General features: G+C 44.5%; 1 protein-coding gene across 1 annotated transcript in view; it reads right to left on the bottom strand.

Moving 5' to 3' along the window:
• Positions 1 to 12,563, bottom strand: part of fybb (FYN binding protein b) — a 33,947-nt gene extending 21,384 nt beyond the window's left edge. The window contains exons 1-2 of the mRNA XM_056290998.1: positions 12,382 to 12,563; positions 7,198 to 8,191 (exon numbers count right to left, since the gene is read on the bottom strand). Coding sequence (XP_056146973.1) covers positions 7,198 to 8,191; positions 12,382 to 12,384 — 997 coding nt within the window. The 5' untranslated portion in view covers positions 12,385 to 12,563. The remainder of the gene's footprint in view (positions 1 to 7,197; positions 8,192 to 12,381) is intronic.
• Between the last annotated feature and the right edge of the window lie 2,383 nt (positions 12,564 to 14,946).

Here is a 14,946-nt window from a genome sequence, read left to right as displayed (position 1 = left end):
CGGGTTCAAAGTTCAAATGTGAAATTAAATTTCAACCCAGACAACAAGTGCACTGAGGTCGTCCACCACTATTGATACCCAGCTGTATTTAAATATTTAAATACCACATGTGGTGACTCTTAGCTTTCCTCTTCTGTCGTCTCTTACTGAAATGCCTTCTTCCACTCACATATGATTGTGTGTGTGTGTGTGTGTGTGTGTGTGTGTTTAAAAATTGGTAGTGTGAGGGCAGATATATATATATATATTTTGTGTATCAGTTGATTAACTCAGAGGACAAATTTGTGTAGCAAGCAGAAAGCAATCTGAGCTTGTACTTGGGTTTAAGGAGTTATGGGAAACTACAAGTTGATTGGCTAATTTCAGTTAAACCAATGCACATGCAGCTTACTGTAACGTGTTCAAACAAGTTTTTGCTCGTGAGTAAGGCTGGGCTTCTCTTTTACAACTTTTATAGAAAATGACTAAGGGCTGCCACAGAAAGAGAAATACCTGAGCAGAGTTCCTCCCCACAAATGTCTCACAACAACCCTATAATGATGGTGTCCTGTGCCTCTGTGCACATTTGTGCGCTGATTCATACAAATGATAATAATGATAATCCATCCATCCATTATCCAAACAGCTTATCCTGCTCTCAGGATCACGGGGATGCTGGAGCCTATCTCAGCAGTCATTGGGCGGCAGGCGGGCAGACACCCTGGACAGGCCGCCAGGCCGTCACAGGGCCCACACACACACACACACACACACACACACACACACACACACACACACGCTTTTCTAGACACCCAAAGCGCTTCACATTGAAGGGGGCAACTCGTTTCAACCACCACCGATGTGTAGCACCACCTGGGTGATGCACGGCAGCCATTTTGCACTAGAACGCTCACCACACATCAGTTTGAGGTGGAGAGGGAGGAATCATTGAGCCAATTATATGGGAGCATTTATGTGGCCATATGGAGAGAGCCAGGTTTGGAATTTTCCCAGAACACCAGGGAACCCCTTACTCTTTGCCATAAGTGCCATGGGATCTTTAATGACCACAGAGTATCAGGACCTCAGTTTAACGTCTCATCTGAAGGACGCCATCTCCTACAGCACAGTGTCCCTGTCGCTGCCCTGGGGCATTGGAATTTGATCTTTGTTGGTTTTTTTATTAGGACCAGAGGGAAGACTGCCCCGTACTAGTCCACCAACCCCACTTCCTACAGCAACTCTGTTTTCCCGGAAGGTCTCCCATCCAAGTACTAGCCAAGCCTATACCTGCTTAGCTTCCATCATTTGGCAGAGCCAGGGTACATGTTGGTATGGCTGCCGGCGAATGGACCATAATCTTGTTTATGTATCTTCTGTTCACAGAAATTTGTACCATAGATTATACCCAGGGGAAGCTACACCAAGTCTATATGGTTTACCTAAGATGCATAAACAGAATGTGCCATTAGGGCCTATTGTTAGTATGATTAACTCAGTGACCTGTAACATCTCTAAGCTTTTGGTGTCTATTCTTAACCCGTTGGTAGGCAGTAAAGAACATCACATTCAGAACAATATGGATTTTGTGAATAAGGTGAGGGACATCATTTTGGAGGGGGATAAAAGAATGGTCTCTTACGAAGTTAAGTCTCTCTTCAGGTGTGTTCCTGTTGATGAATTAGTGGAGGTACTCCAAATGAAATTACAAAATGACCCAGGGGGCAGTACTATAGGCAGAAGCATGGGTGTGCTATGGGTTCCCCAGTCTCACCTATAGTGGCCAACTTGTATGTGGAGGAAGTGAAAAAGAGGGCTCAGATGTCCTATCCAGGGACACCAACTAGCCATTGGTTCAGATCTTCAGACAACACATGGGTTAAAATTAAATCTCAGGACATACCATATTTCACCAACCACATTAACTCTGTGGACAACCACATCAAGTTCACCAGGGAGGATGTGAAAAATGACAGGTTAGCCTTCTTAGACTGGGAAATTGCAATCGGTGATGGGGGACATTTGATTGTTGATGTTTACCGTAAACCAACACATACTGATTAACACTTGAGGTTTGACGCTCATCATTCACTGGAGCACAAACTAGCAATCATCAGGACGCTGTACCACTGAGCTGACAACAACTCACTGACACAGCGGCTAAGTGTGGTTATCCTAACTGGGCATTTGTCAAAGCCAGGAAGACGCCCGAACAGTGGACCAGCCAATCGAAGAGAGGAGAAGGACAACAGCTGTCTAAGCATAAACCAGTGGTGATTCTGTATGTGGCGGGAGTGTCGGAACAGTCGAGACGCATATTTTCCAAACACCGTGTCTCAATTGCTTTCAAACCCCGAACACTGTGCTAGAAATTGGTCCACCCCAAGGATCGGCTCTCTTGGCAATAACAGCAATATACACTCACCGGCCACTTTATTAGGCACACCCGTCCAACTGCTTGTTAACGCAAATTTCTAATCAGCCAATCACATGGCAGCAACTCAATGCATTTAGGCATGTAGACATGGTCAAGACGATCTGCTGCAGTTCAAACCGAGCATCAGAATGGGGGGGAAAGGTGATTTAAGTGACTTTGAACGTGGCATGGTTGTTGGTTCCAGACGGGCTGGTCTGAGTATTTCAGAAACTGCTGATCTACTGGGATTTTCACGCACAACCATCTCTAGGGTTTACAGAGAATGGTCCGAAAAAGAGAAAATATCCAGTGAGCGGCAGTTCTGTGGGCGAAAATGCCTTGTTGATGCCAGAGGTCAGAGGAGAATGGCCAGACTGGTTCGAGCTGATAGAAAGGCAACAGTAACTCAAATAACCACTCATTACAACCGAGGTATGCAGAAGAGCATCTCTGAACGCACAACACGTCGAACCTTGAGGCAGATGGGCTACAGCAGCAGAAGACCACACCGGGTGCCACTCCTGTCAGCTAAGAACAGGAAACAGGCTACAATTCGCACAGGCTCACCAAAATTGGACAATAGAAGATTGGAAAAACGTTGCCTGGTCTGATGAGTCTCGATTTCTGCTGCGACATTGGTATGGTAGGGTCAGAATTTGGCGTCAACAACATGAAAGCATGGATCCATCCTGCCTTGTATCAATGGTTCAGGCTGGTGGTGGTGGTGTAATGGTGTGGGGGATATTTTCTTGGCACACTTTGGGCCCCTTAGTACCAATTGAGCATCGTGTCAACGCCACGGCCTACCTGAGTATTGTTGCTGACCATGTCCATCCCTTTATGACCACAGTGTTCCCATCTTCTGATGGCTACTTCCAGCAGGATAACGCGCCATGTCATAAAGCTCGAATCATCTCAGACTGGTTTCTTGAACATGACAATGAGTTCACTGTACTCAAATGGCCTCCACAGTCACCAGATCTCAATCCAATAGAGCACCTTTCGGGATGTGGTGGACCGGGAGATTCGCATCATGGATGTGCAGCCGACAAATCTGCAGCAGCTGTGTGATGCTATCATGTCAATATGGACCAAACTCTCTGAGGAATGTTTCCAGTACCTTGTTGAATCTATGCCCACGAAGGATTAAGGCAGTTCTGAAGGCAAAAGGGGGTCCAACCCGGTACTAGCAAGGTGTACCTAATAAAGTGGCCAGTGAGTGTAGTGTACGCTGTTTAGTGCTGAGAGCATTGCCATGACTTGCACATTGGGGAAACCAAACAGACGCTGGCCAAGAGGATGGCACAACACAGGAGAGCTAACACGTCAGGCCAGGACTCCACAGTCTACACCATCTACAGGCCAGTGGCCACTCCTTCAAGGATGAGGATCTGCACATCCTTGATAGGGAGGAACGCTGGTTTGAATGGGGAGTCAAAGAGGCCATCTATGAGAAGAAGGAACGACCATTCCTGAACCGGGGGGGGGGGCCTAAGAGTACATCTGTTGCCATCTTGCAATGCTGTGATTGCAACATTCCCAAATCCTGTGATAATATAATAGTACACATGGCCTTTGAAACTAGCTAATGTGCACGGCAGTTTGCATATGAAACTGATCATTGTTTTCGGTCAATATGAAACTGTATTGTTTATAAGGGTGGGGGTACCTGCAGTCAGTTGAGACTTAAGAGGTCACTTAGATGAGTGATGAAACGTACCTGTCAATAAACGTTCTGTCCAGATGAACTGACTCAACTTACTTTGAGGTGTCGATTTTAGTATGACCATCTCATGATGCTCTAAATATCGTTTCGATTCTCAGACCGAGGACTCAGAATAAATGACATTTAACATATTCTTAAGGTTTAAGCTCTTCTGTAAAACATGGGATGATAGGTACATTTGTGACTTTTGTGACTATCTGACTCTGACCACAACTGGCAAGGAAATAAGCAAAGGACAGGTTTTAAGAGATACTGCAACCTTCTTCATAGATGGAGGCAAGGTAAAATGTGCAAATTAGATATGTTCAATAAAATATGAGGTCTGTCTTTTTAGTGATGCAAAAATGCTTTTGAGTTTCATTAGTTTCAGTAACAGTCCTCCATTGTGTATAAATACCTTAAATTATTTTTAAACAATCCATATTAGCGATAATACTTTGAGTGAAGGGATATTTAGATATTCATGATAAGAGTCCATCAGTCTACGTAGGTAGATGTGCGTTAGCTTTTTTTTTTTTTTCCCTTTTTCTCTCCAATTGTATCTGTGCAATTACCCCACGCTTCTGAGCCGTCCTGGTTGTTGTTCCACCCCTCTGCCGATCCGGGGAGGGCTGCAGACTACCACATGCCTCCTCCGATACATGTGGAGTTGCCAGCTGCTTCTTTTCACCTGACAGTGAGGAGTTTTGCCAGGGGGACTTAGCGCGTGGGAGGATCACGTAAGTCTCCCCAGTGCCCCTACCCCACCCCCCTGAACAGGCGCCCCGACCAACCAGAGGAAGTGCTAGTGTAGCGACCAGGACACATACCCATATCCGGCTTCCCACCCGCAGACACGGCCAGTTGTGTCTGCAGGGATGGCCAACCAAGCTGGAGGCAGCACGGGGACTCGAACCGGCGATCCCCGTGTTGGTCAGTAGGCAATGGAACAGTCTGCTACGCCACTCGGACACCCCCCCAGATGTGCTTTATCTAACGTTACTCTATTCACATAGTTGTGTCCATTTGTCTACATGTTTCTGTTCTTGAAATAGTTACATAATTGATCAGCAACATGTAAACAGTGCCTGGTGGCGTGAAATTCAGTGTACAGCACATTTTAATCAGTATTGATTGTAAGCAGTATGTGACAGCTTTAGCATTAGCAACGTTAACATATAGCATTAAACTAACTTCACCTGCAGCTCAAACAAGTTGAATAGAAAATTAATAAAACATAATCTTAGTGGTAATTTAACAAAGATGAAACACAAACTAATGTTATCGTCATCAGGGACTCTTGATAGGCAGTGTAATTCAGACAGCAGAGAGCTGCCATTAAAGCTGAAATAAATTATCTTTGTTATGCTTCTAGTCCCATTTTTACTCCCACAAGAAGCAATTTTCCACCCAGAATCCAACCAATCTTTCCATGAAGTGACTGATTTGGGTCTTGGATTTAGCCAAAAAATATGAGTTCTAAGTATAAAATGCTTAGTACTTTGTCAGAACCTGGACAAAATAAGAAACCTTAGTAGCTGCATATTTACTGAGACAGCCTCTGTGTCATGCATTTGATGACTTTAAATGCTCCCTATGTGGACAGCTCACTGGGTATTGAGACACACCGAGATATGACATAACTGTTTTCTAGCTTGATGTCAAGACCACTCAAGGTGAGACCAGAGAAAGTGTGGGGAGGGAGGGGGCAAGTCTGAGTCAAGTCCAAGTCCAACTCAAGACTAATGGGGCCAGTACTTATGTAAAGACTGACACCAGAACGGTGCAAGTCCAATTAAACACCACGACTGTAAGTGTAGCAGTGTGAGGAGTCAGCGCCGGGCCCTTATGCAAGATGTCCATAGCGGGCCCCAGCCTGCCCGTCACAGTCAAGTGTAACATAATGTAATGTAATGTCAGTAGCGAACTTAAGAAGTGAAAGCATGCTGCTTCAAAATGACCAGCAACAGCGAAATGTGCTGCACAGTCCTAAATGAAGTGATTACCTGGAAAACAGAACACCGTGCCACAGAAGAGGAGTCATAATAGCAATGCCAAGATAGTGATAGACTGACCTACTTACCAAAACCTGCTGTCGGAGCAGCATAACAGATGAAAACATAATATGTGACGGCGCACCCACACATAGACAACATGATTCATGTCTACGTATAGCCTTTATAAACGCAAAGCACATGTTTAGGCTGATTATTAGTCAAATAAATACTAAATAAGTTCTACTTACATCATAGGCGTACTTTTCGGGCTTTTCACTGTGTGAAATCATCTATTCTACTGCATATTGCCCATGTCCATAATTACGTGCAGACACATTTTGCACCTTTTTGAGCATACTGTAACCTGTAGACCCAGTGTTCGAGATCTTTGATACGATAGTGGCGATAAAAAGAGGAGTCCGCGCGTGCGGGTTCCAATGCAGCTGCCTTAGCTGTATATATGGTAGTTTCACCGCTGGGTCTACCATTGTTGTAAAAGTCAAAACATCCCTACAATATTGATTTAGGCTTTTTTTCCTGTGCCAAGAATGTTTTACATTCCAATTTTCCAATATTTCAATCACACACACACACACACACACATATGTATATATATATATATATATATATATATATATGTGTGTGTGTGTGTGTGTGCATATATATATATACGTATATACGCATGTGTGTGCATGTTTAGTGCGGTCGCCTCACAGCAAGAAGGTCCTGGGCTCGAAACCCGGGGTTGTCCAACTTCAGGGGTCATCCCAGGTCCTTTTCCGTGTGGAGTTTGCATGTTCTCCCCGTGTCTGTGTGGGTTTCCCCCGGGTTCTCTAGTTCCTCCCACAGTCCCAACTTGGGACTGTGGGAGGAAACTAGAGTATTCTCATCACAAAGTGGCATGGTCATGTGTGGCCCAATGAGACTAGATGGCATGCATCATAGCCATGCGACAGAGCATTGGCAATTAATGCATTTTAGCTATTGCAAATAAGTTGTATACATTTTTTTTGTGAGACTGGGGTGATGAAAAAATAATTTCCTATGTACTGAATAATTATTTCAAATAGAATTATTTCAATAACTTAGCAATGACTTACCATTGCCAGGCACCACACCATCTCCTCTGAATCTTTCCAGATTCACTCTTGGGGGCCGATTGGGCTTGGCTGGGGCAGGGCCCAGGGCCAAACTGTTGGGTAGAGGATTTCGCTTGGGGCCCAAAGTGGCACCACTACTAATGCTGTTGATCTGGGGTGAAGAACCAGGTGGGCCCTTCAATAAGCTAGGCTTCTTACTGGCTGGAGGTTTGGGAGGAGGGGAGGAGTTAGAAACATGGAGGGGTAGTTTGTTTGACCCCTCCCTTTTTAAGCCACCCTCTGATTGGTTAGTCTTGTCCCTCTCCTTATTAAAGGCACTCTGAGCAGTAAATATATTTGCAGCGGGTTGAGAGTTTATCGTGTGGAAAGGTTTATTTACAAAATCCGTGTTAACTCCTGCCACCTCGTCATTCTGTCTTCGTAACTTTGCAATACTGCTGCTGGGTTTTTGTGGTGGGGGCAGGTTTTTCTGCAGGGTGGAACCAGGAGTGGATAGTGAACCACTGCTGCTTTCTTTCACCCAGGGTGGTTTGGTAAAGGCAGGCTTGGATTCAGGCAAGGTGGAGCTTAGGGAGGGCTTGTGAAGAGGAGGTTTGGGTATAGGGCTTTTATGCTCATTGTTCTGTGAAGTAGCTGTTTTCAAAGGGAACTGCTGTGTATGAACATGGGAAGGTTTCACGTTTCCGTTAGTGACCTCCTGGGCGTTGGAAAAAACACTAGCCAGGGCTTTGGTCTTTGACAACTGTCGCACCTCTGGAGCACTTGTACTGGAGACAGTACTTTTTAAGACGGTGGATTTTGGAGGAATAGTGACAGCGCTCCCCGACAGGCTCTCCAAGACCGGTTTCTTAGGCTGCACAGGAGGGCCAGATGACAGGGTGGGGTGCAGGGCTGTCTTCTGATTTCCCGTAGACGAGGAAGATGTCTCTTCAGCACCACTGGCCCCACCAGCCTGGAAACGAGCCATGATGGCCTTTACATCAGCCTTACCGTCCTAGTGGGGACAAAAAAAAAAAGAAAGAAGAAAAGCAGCACAATCTCAATTCAGAATCATAGCCAGAAATAAATTAAATTAAAATGTCATCCAACTGACTGACTCAGAATCGGTCTAAAAGTGTGACTCAATATTTAGTCAGTCAGATCCTGAAACTAAATTGAACACAGAATTAGAACAAAATTGTGGCATGTTTTTAGTGAACAATTCAGACATGTCTTCAGAGGCAGACGCGACTTTAAGGAAAAGACAGAGAAGGTTGCCGCAATCAAATAGAGGGAAAAGACATAGCATGATTTAAAACTACATGGATTAAAACATATTTAAACTGTTTGATATACATTCATGTATGCAATTATCTAATTCTGAATGTTAATTTCTACTGTAAGTGAGGTAAGTTTTTAATTTTTAAGCAGAGGTAAAAGTTTTAAGTCAAATGAAAAACATCTGTTAAAGAAAGATTTTTTGTGCCTTTTTTAACCCGTTTTTCTCCCCAATTGTACTTTGCCAACTACCCTATTTTCCGAGCCGTCCCAGTCGCTTCTCCACCTCCTCTGCCGATCCGGGGAGGGCTGCAGACTACCACATGCCTCCTCCGATACATGTGGAGTCACCAGCTATTTCTTTTCACCTGACAGTGAGGAGTTTCACCAGGGGGACACAGCGCGTGGGAGGATCACGCTATTCCCCCCGGTTCCCCCCCAGCCACCCATGAACAGGCCACCTGACCGACCAGAGGAGGCGCTAATGCAGCGCACCATCTGGGCCTGCTGCCTTGCTTGCTTGAAGTCTCATCAACTGTCTTCTGACATGGTCAACCGCGAAGCACACTGTAGGTGTTACAGGTAGGGGGGTGGGGGTCGTCAGGAACCCGGGGGGGTTGGGCCCCCACTGGAGGCTGAGGGGATGTAAGGAGGAGGGGGAGGGAGGGGCAGTGAAGTTGACGGTTGGTGAGGGCAAGCAACAGATGAGACCGGCGGGGATGGGGAGGGGTCATTGTGTCCAATCTGTTAAAAAACACATTAAGTTCATGGGCGCTGTCCAAGCTGCCCTCCACTGCTCTGCTGCAAGTCGGCCTGAAACCAGTGATGGTCTTCATACCACTCCAGACCTCTCATGTTGTTCTGTCGGAGGTTCTGCTCCAACTTCCTCCTGTAGTTATCTTTAGCCTCCCTGATTCTCACTTTAAGGTCTCATTGGATTTTTCTCAACTCCTCCTTATTGCCAGCGCTAAAGGCCCTCTTCTGGTAGGCAACAGACTAGACCGGTACGCCACCCGGATGCCCCAAGAAAGATTTTGTTAAGCATGATCTTCAAATCTTGTCTAATTCTAGCGATTTTCTGTCAACTGTTTACTGATATTGGGAAAGAATCATTATACTCATTTCAATTACCCTTTCCAACATATGACCTCATTAATCTTTCGCCCTCAGCTTAGGTAGTGTTCCTAGTTGAGTGTTAGAATCCCACATTGTGATGCTTATCAAACAAAGGCTTTACCCGTAGTACAGTGTGCCGTGGACACTGGAAAAGCAATTGAGGAAGGTAAAGTAAAGCAACAGGTGAATGTGGACTAATAAGGCTGTGTTAAGATAAAGGATAAACTCTGTGTGTAGTTGATATTCCATCAAAAACAAAACTCTTGCTGCAAAAGCAGTCATGAATCAAAAAATACTCCAGTATAGAAAAAAAAATATATGAGATAAAAACCCGTGTAAGAGATTCAGAGGAAACTCAGATGTATGGTAGTTGGGCTAATATGACTAAGTGTGTGGATTTTAGAACTTACCAGGTAATCTTGAGTGCCTCATTATTTCTCAGACCACCTGTTGATGGAAGTAGCATCCACATCCTAGTTTGTCATGGTTATAAAGAATTAAGCATGCATTACACCAAATTCTAAAATGTTTTTGGTCCAAGTAAATCGAAAGTGTTTTTGCTGAGCATTTACTACAGTAATTCGTCATATCTAGCTGGACTGTTTGCAACTTTTTTGTAGTGGGTTGTTGCTTTAGCTGCAAGGAGCCATACCATGTGTTGCATTGAAGAGGCTTGCTGTAGTAAAATGCTATTATGTTCTATTGTGTGATCAACAAAGGGCCATGATCCGAAAAGGCGCACACAGAACTACTGTCCCTGGTTCAGAGATGCAGCAGGATCCAGCTGGGATGGCACAGGATGCCAAAACATAAGGCAGTTTGTCTTTGTGAGCCTTAGGTGGCATCCACACCAGTGAACTTTGTCCTGAGCAACATGAAAACTACCAGCCTTGTTGATAAATGCCATACAGGCAGGTTGACTGGGTTTCAGCAGCAGCCACACCCAGTTTAATGAGACTGGTTTGAATGGAGTCCGAGACATAAGCCAACCTAAAGCAGGAAGTGCAGATAAGAGGAAAAGGACACAACCAATGCGAAGAAAAAGAAGCTGTGAAACATGGGAAAAATACCACAACGTGAAGCTAAGCATCAAGGGAAAATACAATAAAGCTTGGGCATATGTAGAGTGATGTATATCTCTCTAAAATATATTTTTTTAAGAAAGTGACACTTAGCAACACATTCAGGTTGCCGATATAGAAGCAGAATGAGACTAGAGTACCTCAGTGTAATAAGCATCACCTGAAAACACTGCTGCCTGGATATTTGTGAGTGACAGATACATTTGATTCAAACAATTTTGTAAACTTCTTAGGGGAGAGTTAGAGGTTATAGTAAATATTAGATAGTTAGAAGCTAAAGTGCCTTTAGCTTCTAACCGTTGTGTTGTATTCTTGCATGTTACACCTAACCTGACTGTGGCAGGATATGAAGTTAATGAGAAGAAGAAGAGAGGAAAACGCCTTTGTCATGCTGCTGTTGCTCAACTACAGTAAACCCAAAATTACTTAACAAGTGCTACATCACAAAATCACAACTCTTGCTTTTCCAAAAAGCTGTTATTTTCAAAACATCGATAATACTGCGAATGCTTGTAAAGCAATCTGTAAGAAAGTGGTCATTATTTTACCCGCAAAGCTCAGGAAATACAAAGAACTAGACTCTGAATGCTGAGGCTTTTCTACTTCCTGTGCAACCCAAGCCTATTAATAATTGCTTTGATATGACATTCATTGTGCCCCCCACACCTGCCCGAGGAGTTTAGTGGCTAATGCTAATGCTCATACACTAATGCTGTAGTACCTATCAGTGGTGTATATTATTATGATTGCAATTATAAAACAGACTGTATTTGACAGACAAAACAAATCAGTTTTCCTGCAGCCTGCTGAAAAATCTAACAGTGGTCTCTTTGGATAAAACAGAGGAAACTTTTTTTTTTCTAGAGGTGTGAAAACTCGCCTGCCACAGCTGTGTTTTGCAATGTAGCTGAAACAGCATCCAGAACACCAAGCCATAGTGCTACTTCTCTAATACTTAAGCCAGTATGTGTAACATGTAACACAAGTTGTGAAATGTGTATGGACTATCAACAACAAAATGCTAGTTAGTCTATTCGTTCTATGGAAGCTAATACAGAATAATTCAGTCATGAGACTTGGCAGTTAGCGTCTTTTAGCTGGAACTTTCTCAGCTTTTTACACATCCGCTAACTTCCCCAATCATGTTCCCGAAATCCTGGGGTCATTAACCACTTTAGAACTGCTTAAACTGACATCTTGTTATTAAAAACTTGAACGCTTGAAGCGGATCTTCTTTATTTTTCTATTTTTAAAGCAAACTTATAATAAGAGTTTTGACACAGAAAGACTGCAAAGTTTTAGAAGGTGACACCGCAATGGCTGTATTGATCTGTTTGGCCATTCTGCTGAATCAGATGGAGGAAAAACAGACTTTCTTTCACTCTCTCATCATGCGTGCCCCTGACGGTTGGATTTAGCAGTCAGTTTAACTCAACGGGTGTTTACGGCCTTAGCACCCCAATTAGTTACCATCTGCTGGTCAATCAAACTTCAACAGCTCGCCTCATGGCTAAAATACCATCAATGGAAAGATGTAGCAAAGCTTTAGTTAAGTTCCTCTTCAATGAACAAACAGTGATAGTCGTATATACCCAAGATCTCAAAGTTAAAAACTTCCATTATTTTTATTTCTTACGTAGTTCCCTTTTTTTCAGTAGGTCAGTAGGATAAAGAGTTTGAGAGGAAAAAAAACCCTCAAAACAACAACAGATAAGAATAATTTACTTACCATGGTTGAGGACAACAATCAACACGGGAGAGTCTTCTTGGCCTGGATTAGGGACGGGTCCCACGGCTAGCGGTTAAGACTATGTTTATATGAATGAAGTGAAAGACGATGACTGCTATGTCCTTGTGGCTTTCATGAAGAGAAACGCTTCGAAACGGTGAACAGAAAAGCGGGAAACCAGAGTGTCATCAAGTAAACAACAAGAGCAACGAGAGAGTGAATGAGTATAAATGTGTCGGCTGCTGTGACTCCAGTAATATATGTGTCTGTCCACAATGCCTACTTCCCCTCTGATCATGTGTGCCTGTGTGTGTGTGTGTGTGTGTGTTAATGTGTGTGTTAATGTGTGTGTTAGTGTGTATGAAGTTTGTCTATGTGACTAAGTGTGTGTGTGTGTGTGTGAGATGACCACAGTTTCTCTTATCTCTCTTGTTGATCTCTTAAATTTGCGTATGCCTAACAAACTGGCTGCCATTTCCATTCCCACTCGGCAACTAACGCCACACGCTAATGTGGTGCCATTTTAACAGTAATTTGTCACAACAACGGTTGCTTAGCAAATTTTACACAGTGACAAACTTAATTTGTTTTTGCCTACGTGTAAAATACCAGTGTAACACGAGTAAGATGTAACCCAATGACCAAGTTATTATCCATGTAGAGGAGTGCTGTCAGTAGAGTGCATATCTCCGCCTGGTGTACGTATCTCCCCCATCTCTACTGTTTGAACCTGGTGACAAACCACCCCTCTTTTCACCTACAGGGAGAAGGGGAATACACACACACACACACACACACACACACACACCACGGACAGAAAAAAACCAGTGTTTTTCCTTCCGCACCGCGGGAGACATCACTAACCGCTCGACTAAAGGGTCAGACCCGTTAGTCTAGTACCAACGTGTCTACTTATCCATGCACGCTACACTACCCCCCTCCTTTGGGAAGCGCGTCCCCGCGCTTAAGCATATCAGCTCCCTCATGCCTCTGGGCGCATGCGCTTCCGATGACCTCACGGTCTCACCATCCCACTTCTGACACCAATGTAGCGAATTCGGGGGGCAACCACAGGAACTGCCGCGGCCGGGACGCGAACCCATATCGCCCGCACCGCGGGAGACATCACTAATCACTCGACTAAAGGGTCCGACCAGTTAGTCTCCTTGGCTAATGGGTCCGACGCTTTAGTCGACTGGTTAACGTTGTCACTTGCAGTGTGGGAGCCACGGGTTCGTGTCCCGGATGCGGCGTCCCGAGCTACCCCCCGAATTCGCTGCATTGGTGTCAGAAGTGGGATACGCGCGGACGCGCTTTCCCGAAGGAGGGGGGTAGTGTAACGTGCATGGATAAGTAGACCCGTTGGCCGTTGGCTAACGGGTCGGATCATTTAGTCGATTGGTTAACGTTGTTGCTTGCGGTGTAGGAGCCATGATTTTGCGTCCTGGCTGTGGCAGTTCCCGCTACAGCATTTTTATAGCAGGGTTTTAACGTTGGAGACTGTAGTACTAACACGTGGTGGTGAGGTGAATTAGGCGAATTATTTTTGGTTCAGCCAGTGTTCCTCCAGTACAGTTCCCCTGTGTTGAGATCGTAAGTGAATGATTCGCTGACTTGCGAAACTGAAATACGATCAACTTCTAGTTTACTTTCTATACTCATACCCGAAAACAATGTTTTTGTTTTGACGCTTTTGCTCCCGATGTGACTCAGCTGTAGATGTGAGTCATGCATGCGCATGGCTGACTCAAATCGTGCAGCGTTAGTCGAGTGAGCTAGAGAGTGAATGAAGAGAAGGAATAGTGGTAACGAGAACAAATGATTTTCAGAGGTTCTGAATCTCCACAACAGTGGCGATGCTAGGGTCTGTTGGGGGGCCCTAGGCAAAAATTCTCAGAGGGGGCCCCCAACCAGCATTCATCGCAATTATGTTATAAGTAATCTGACACCAACAAAAAGTATAGACTGTGTGGTGTGGAGGCTGGGAGTAACATTCACTTTCGAAGAGCGCAGGCAGTGCACGGGCAACGTGAATGACATGGGGCCCCTACAAGGGAGGTTTCCTACTGTGATGTCATGTCATTGCAAATCGTCCATTGGCTGTCTAAGGCGGAGGGGGTTGCGGTCACTGCTTTGGAGTAAATTCTCTCAGTTCCCGGGGGCCCCCTACTGCCTGGGGCTCCAAGCGGTTGCCTGGCTTGCCTGTTCAGAAGCTTTGCCTCTGTGTGCCCTCACAGGATGGAAGCTATGAACTCTGCTGTGACTACCCCTGAAAAAAGGGGGAACAAGCGGAAAGAAGAAGGTCCCTTCTCTTTGCACTTTTAAACTTGCACTGTTTAATGTTAATCTCAAGCTAAAAAAAAAAAAGTTCATTGTTGATGATGTCATTGCTGCTCAGAAACTGGACTATATCCTACTAAAAGAAATTGGATTTATATATAATATATATCAACATCAGTGGTGTATATTGTTGATATTCCGTTCCTCATTAGTTGAGCACTCACAACACCATTGACGGTTTCGGAAAAAAACGCTATATATGTATATAAAATCCAATTTCTTTTG

Source organism: Lampris incognitus, chromosome 12, assembly GCF_029633865.1.
Source record: "Lampris incognitus isolate fLamInc1 chromosome 12, fLamInc1.hap2, whole genome shotgun sequence".
NCBI classification, from domain to species: domain Eukaryota; kingdom Metazoa; phylum Chordata; class Actinopteri; order Lampriformes; family Lampridae; genus Lampris; species Lampris incognitus.
Note: the sequence above shows the minus strand (reverse complement) of the source record. Positions and strands in the feature narration are given on the sequence as shown.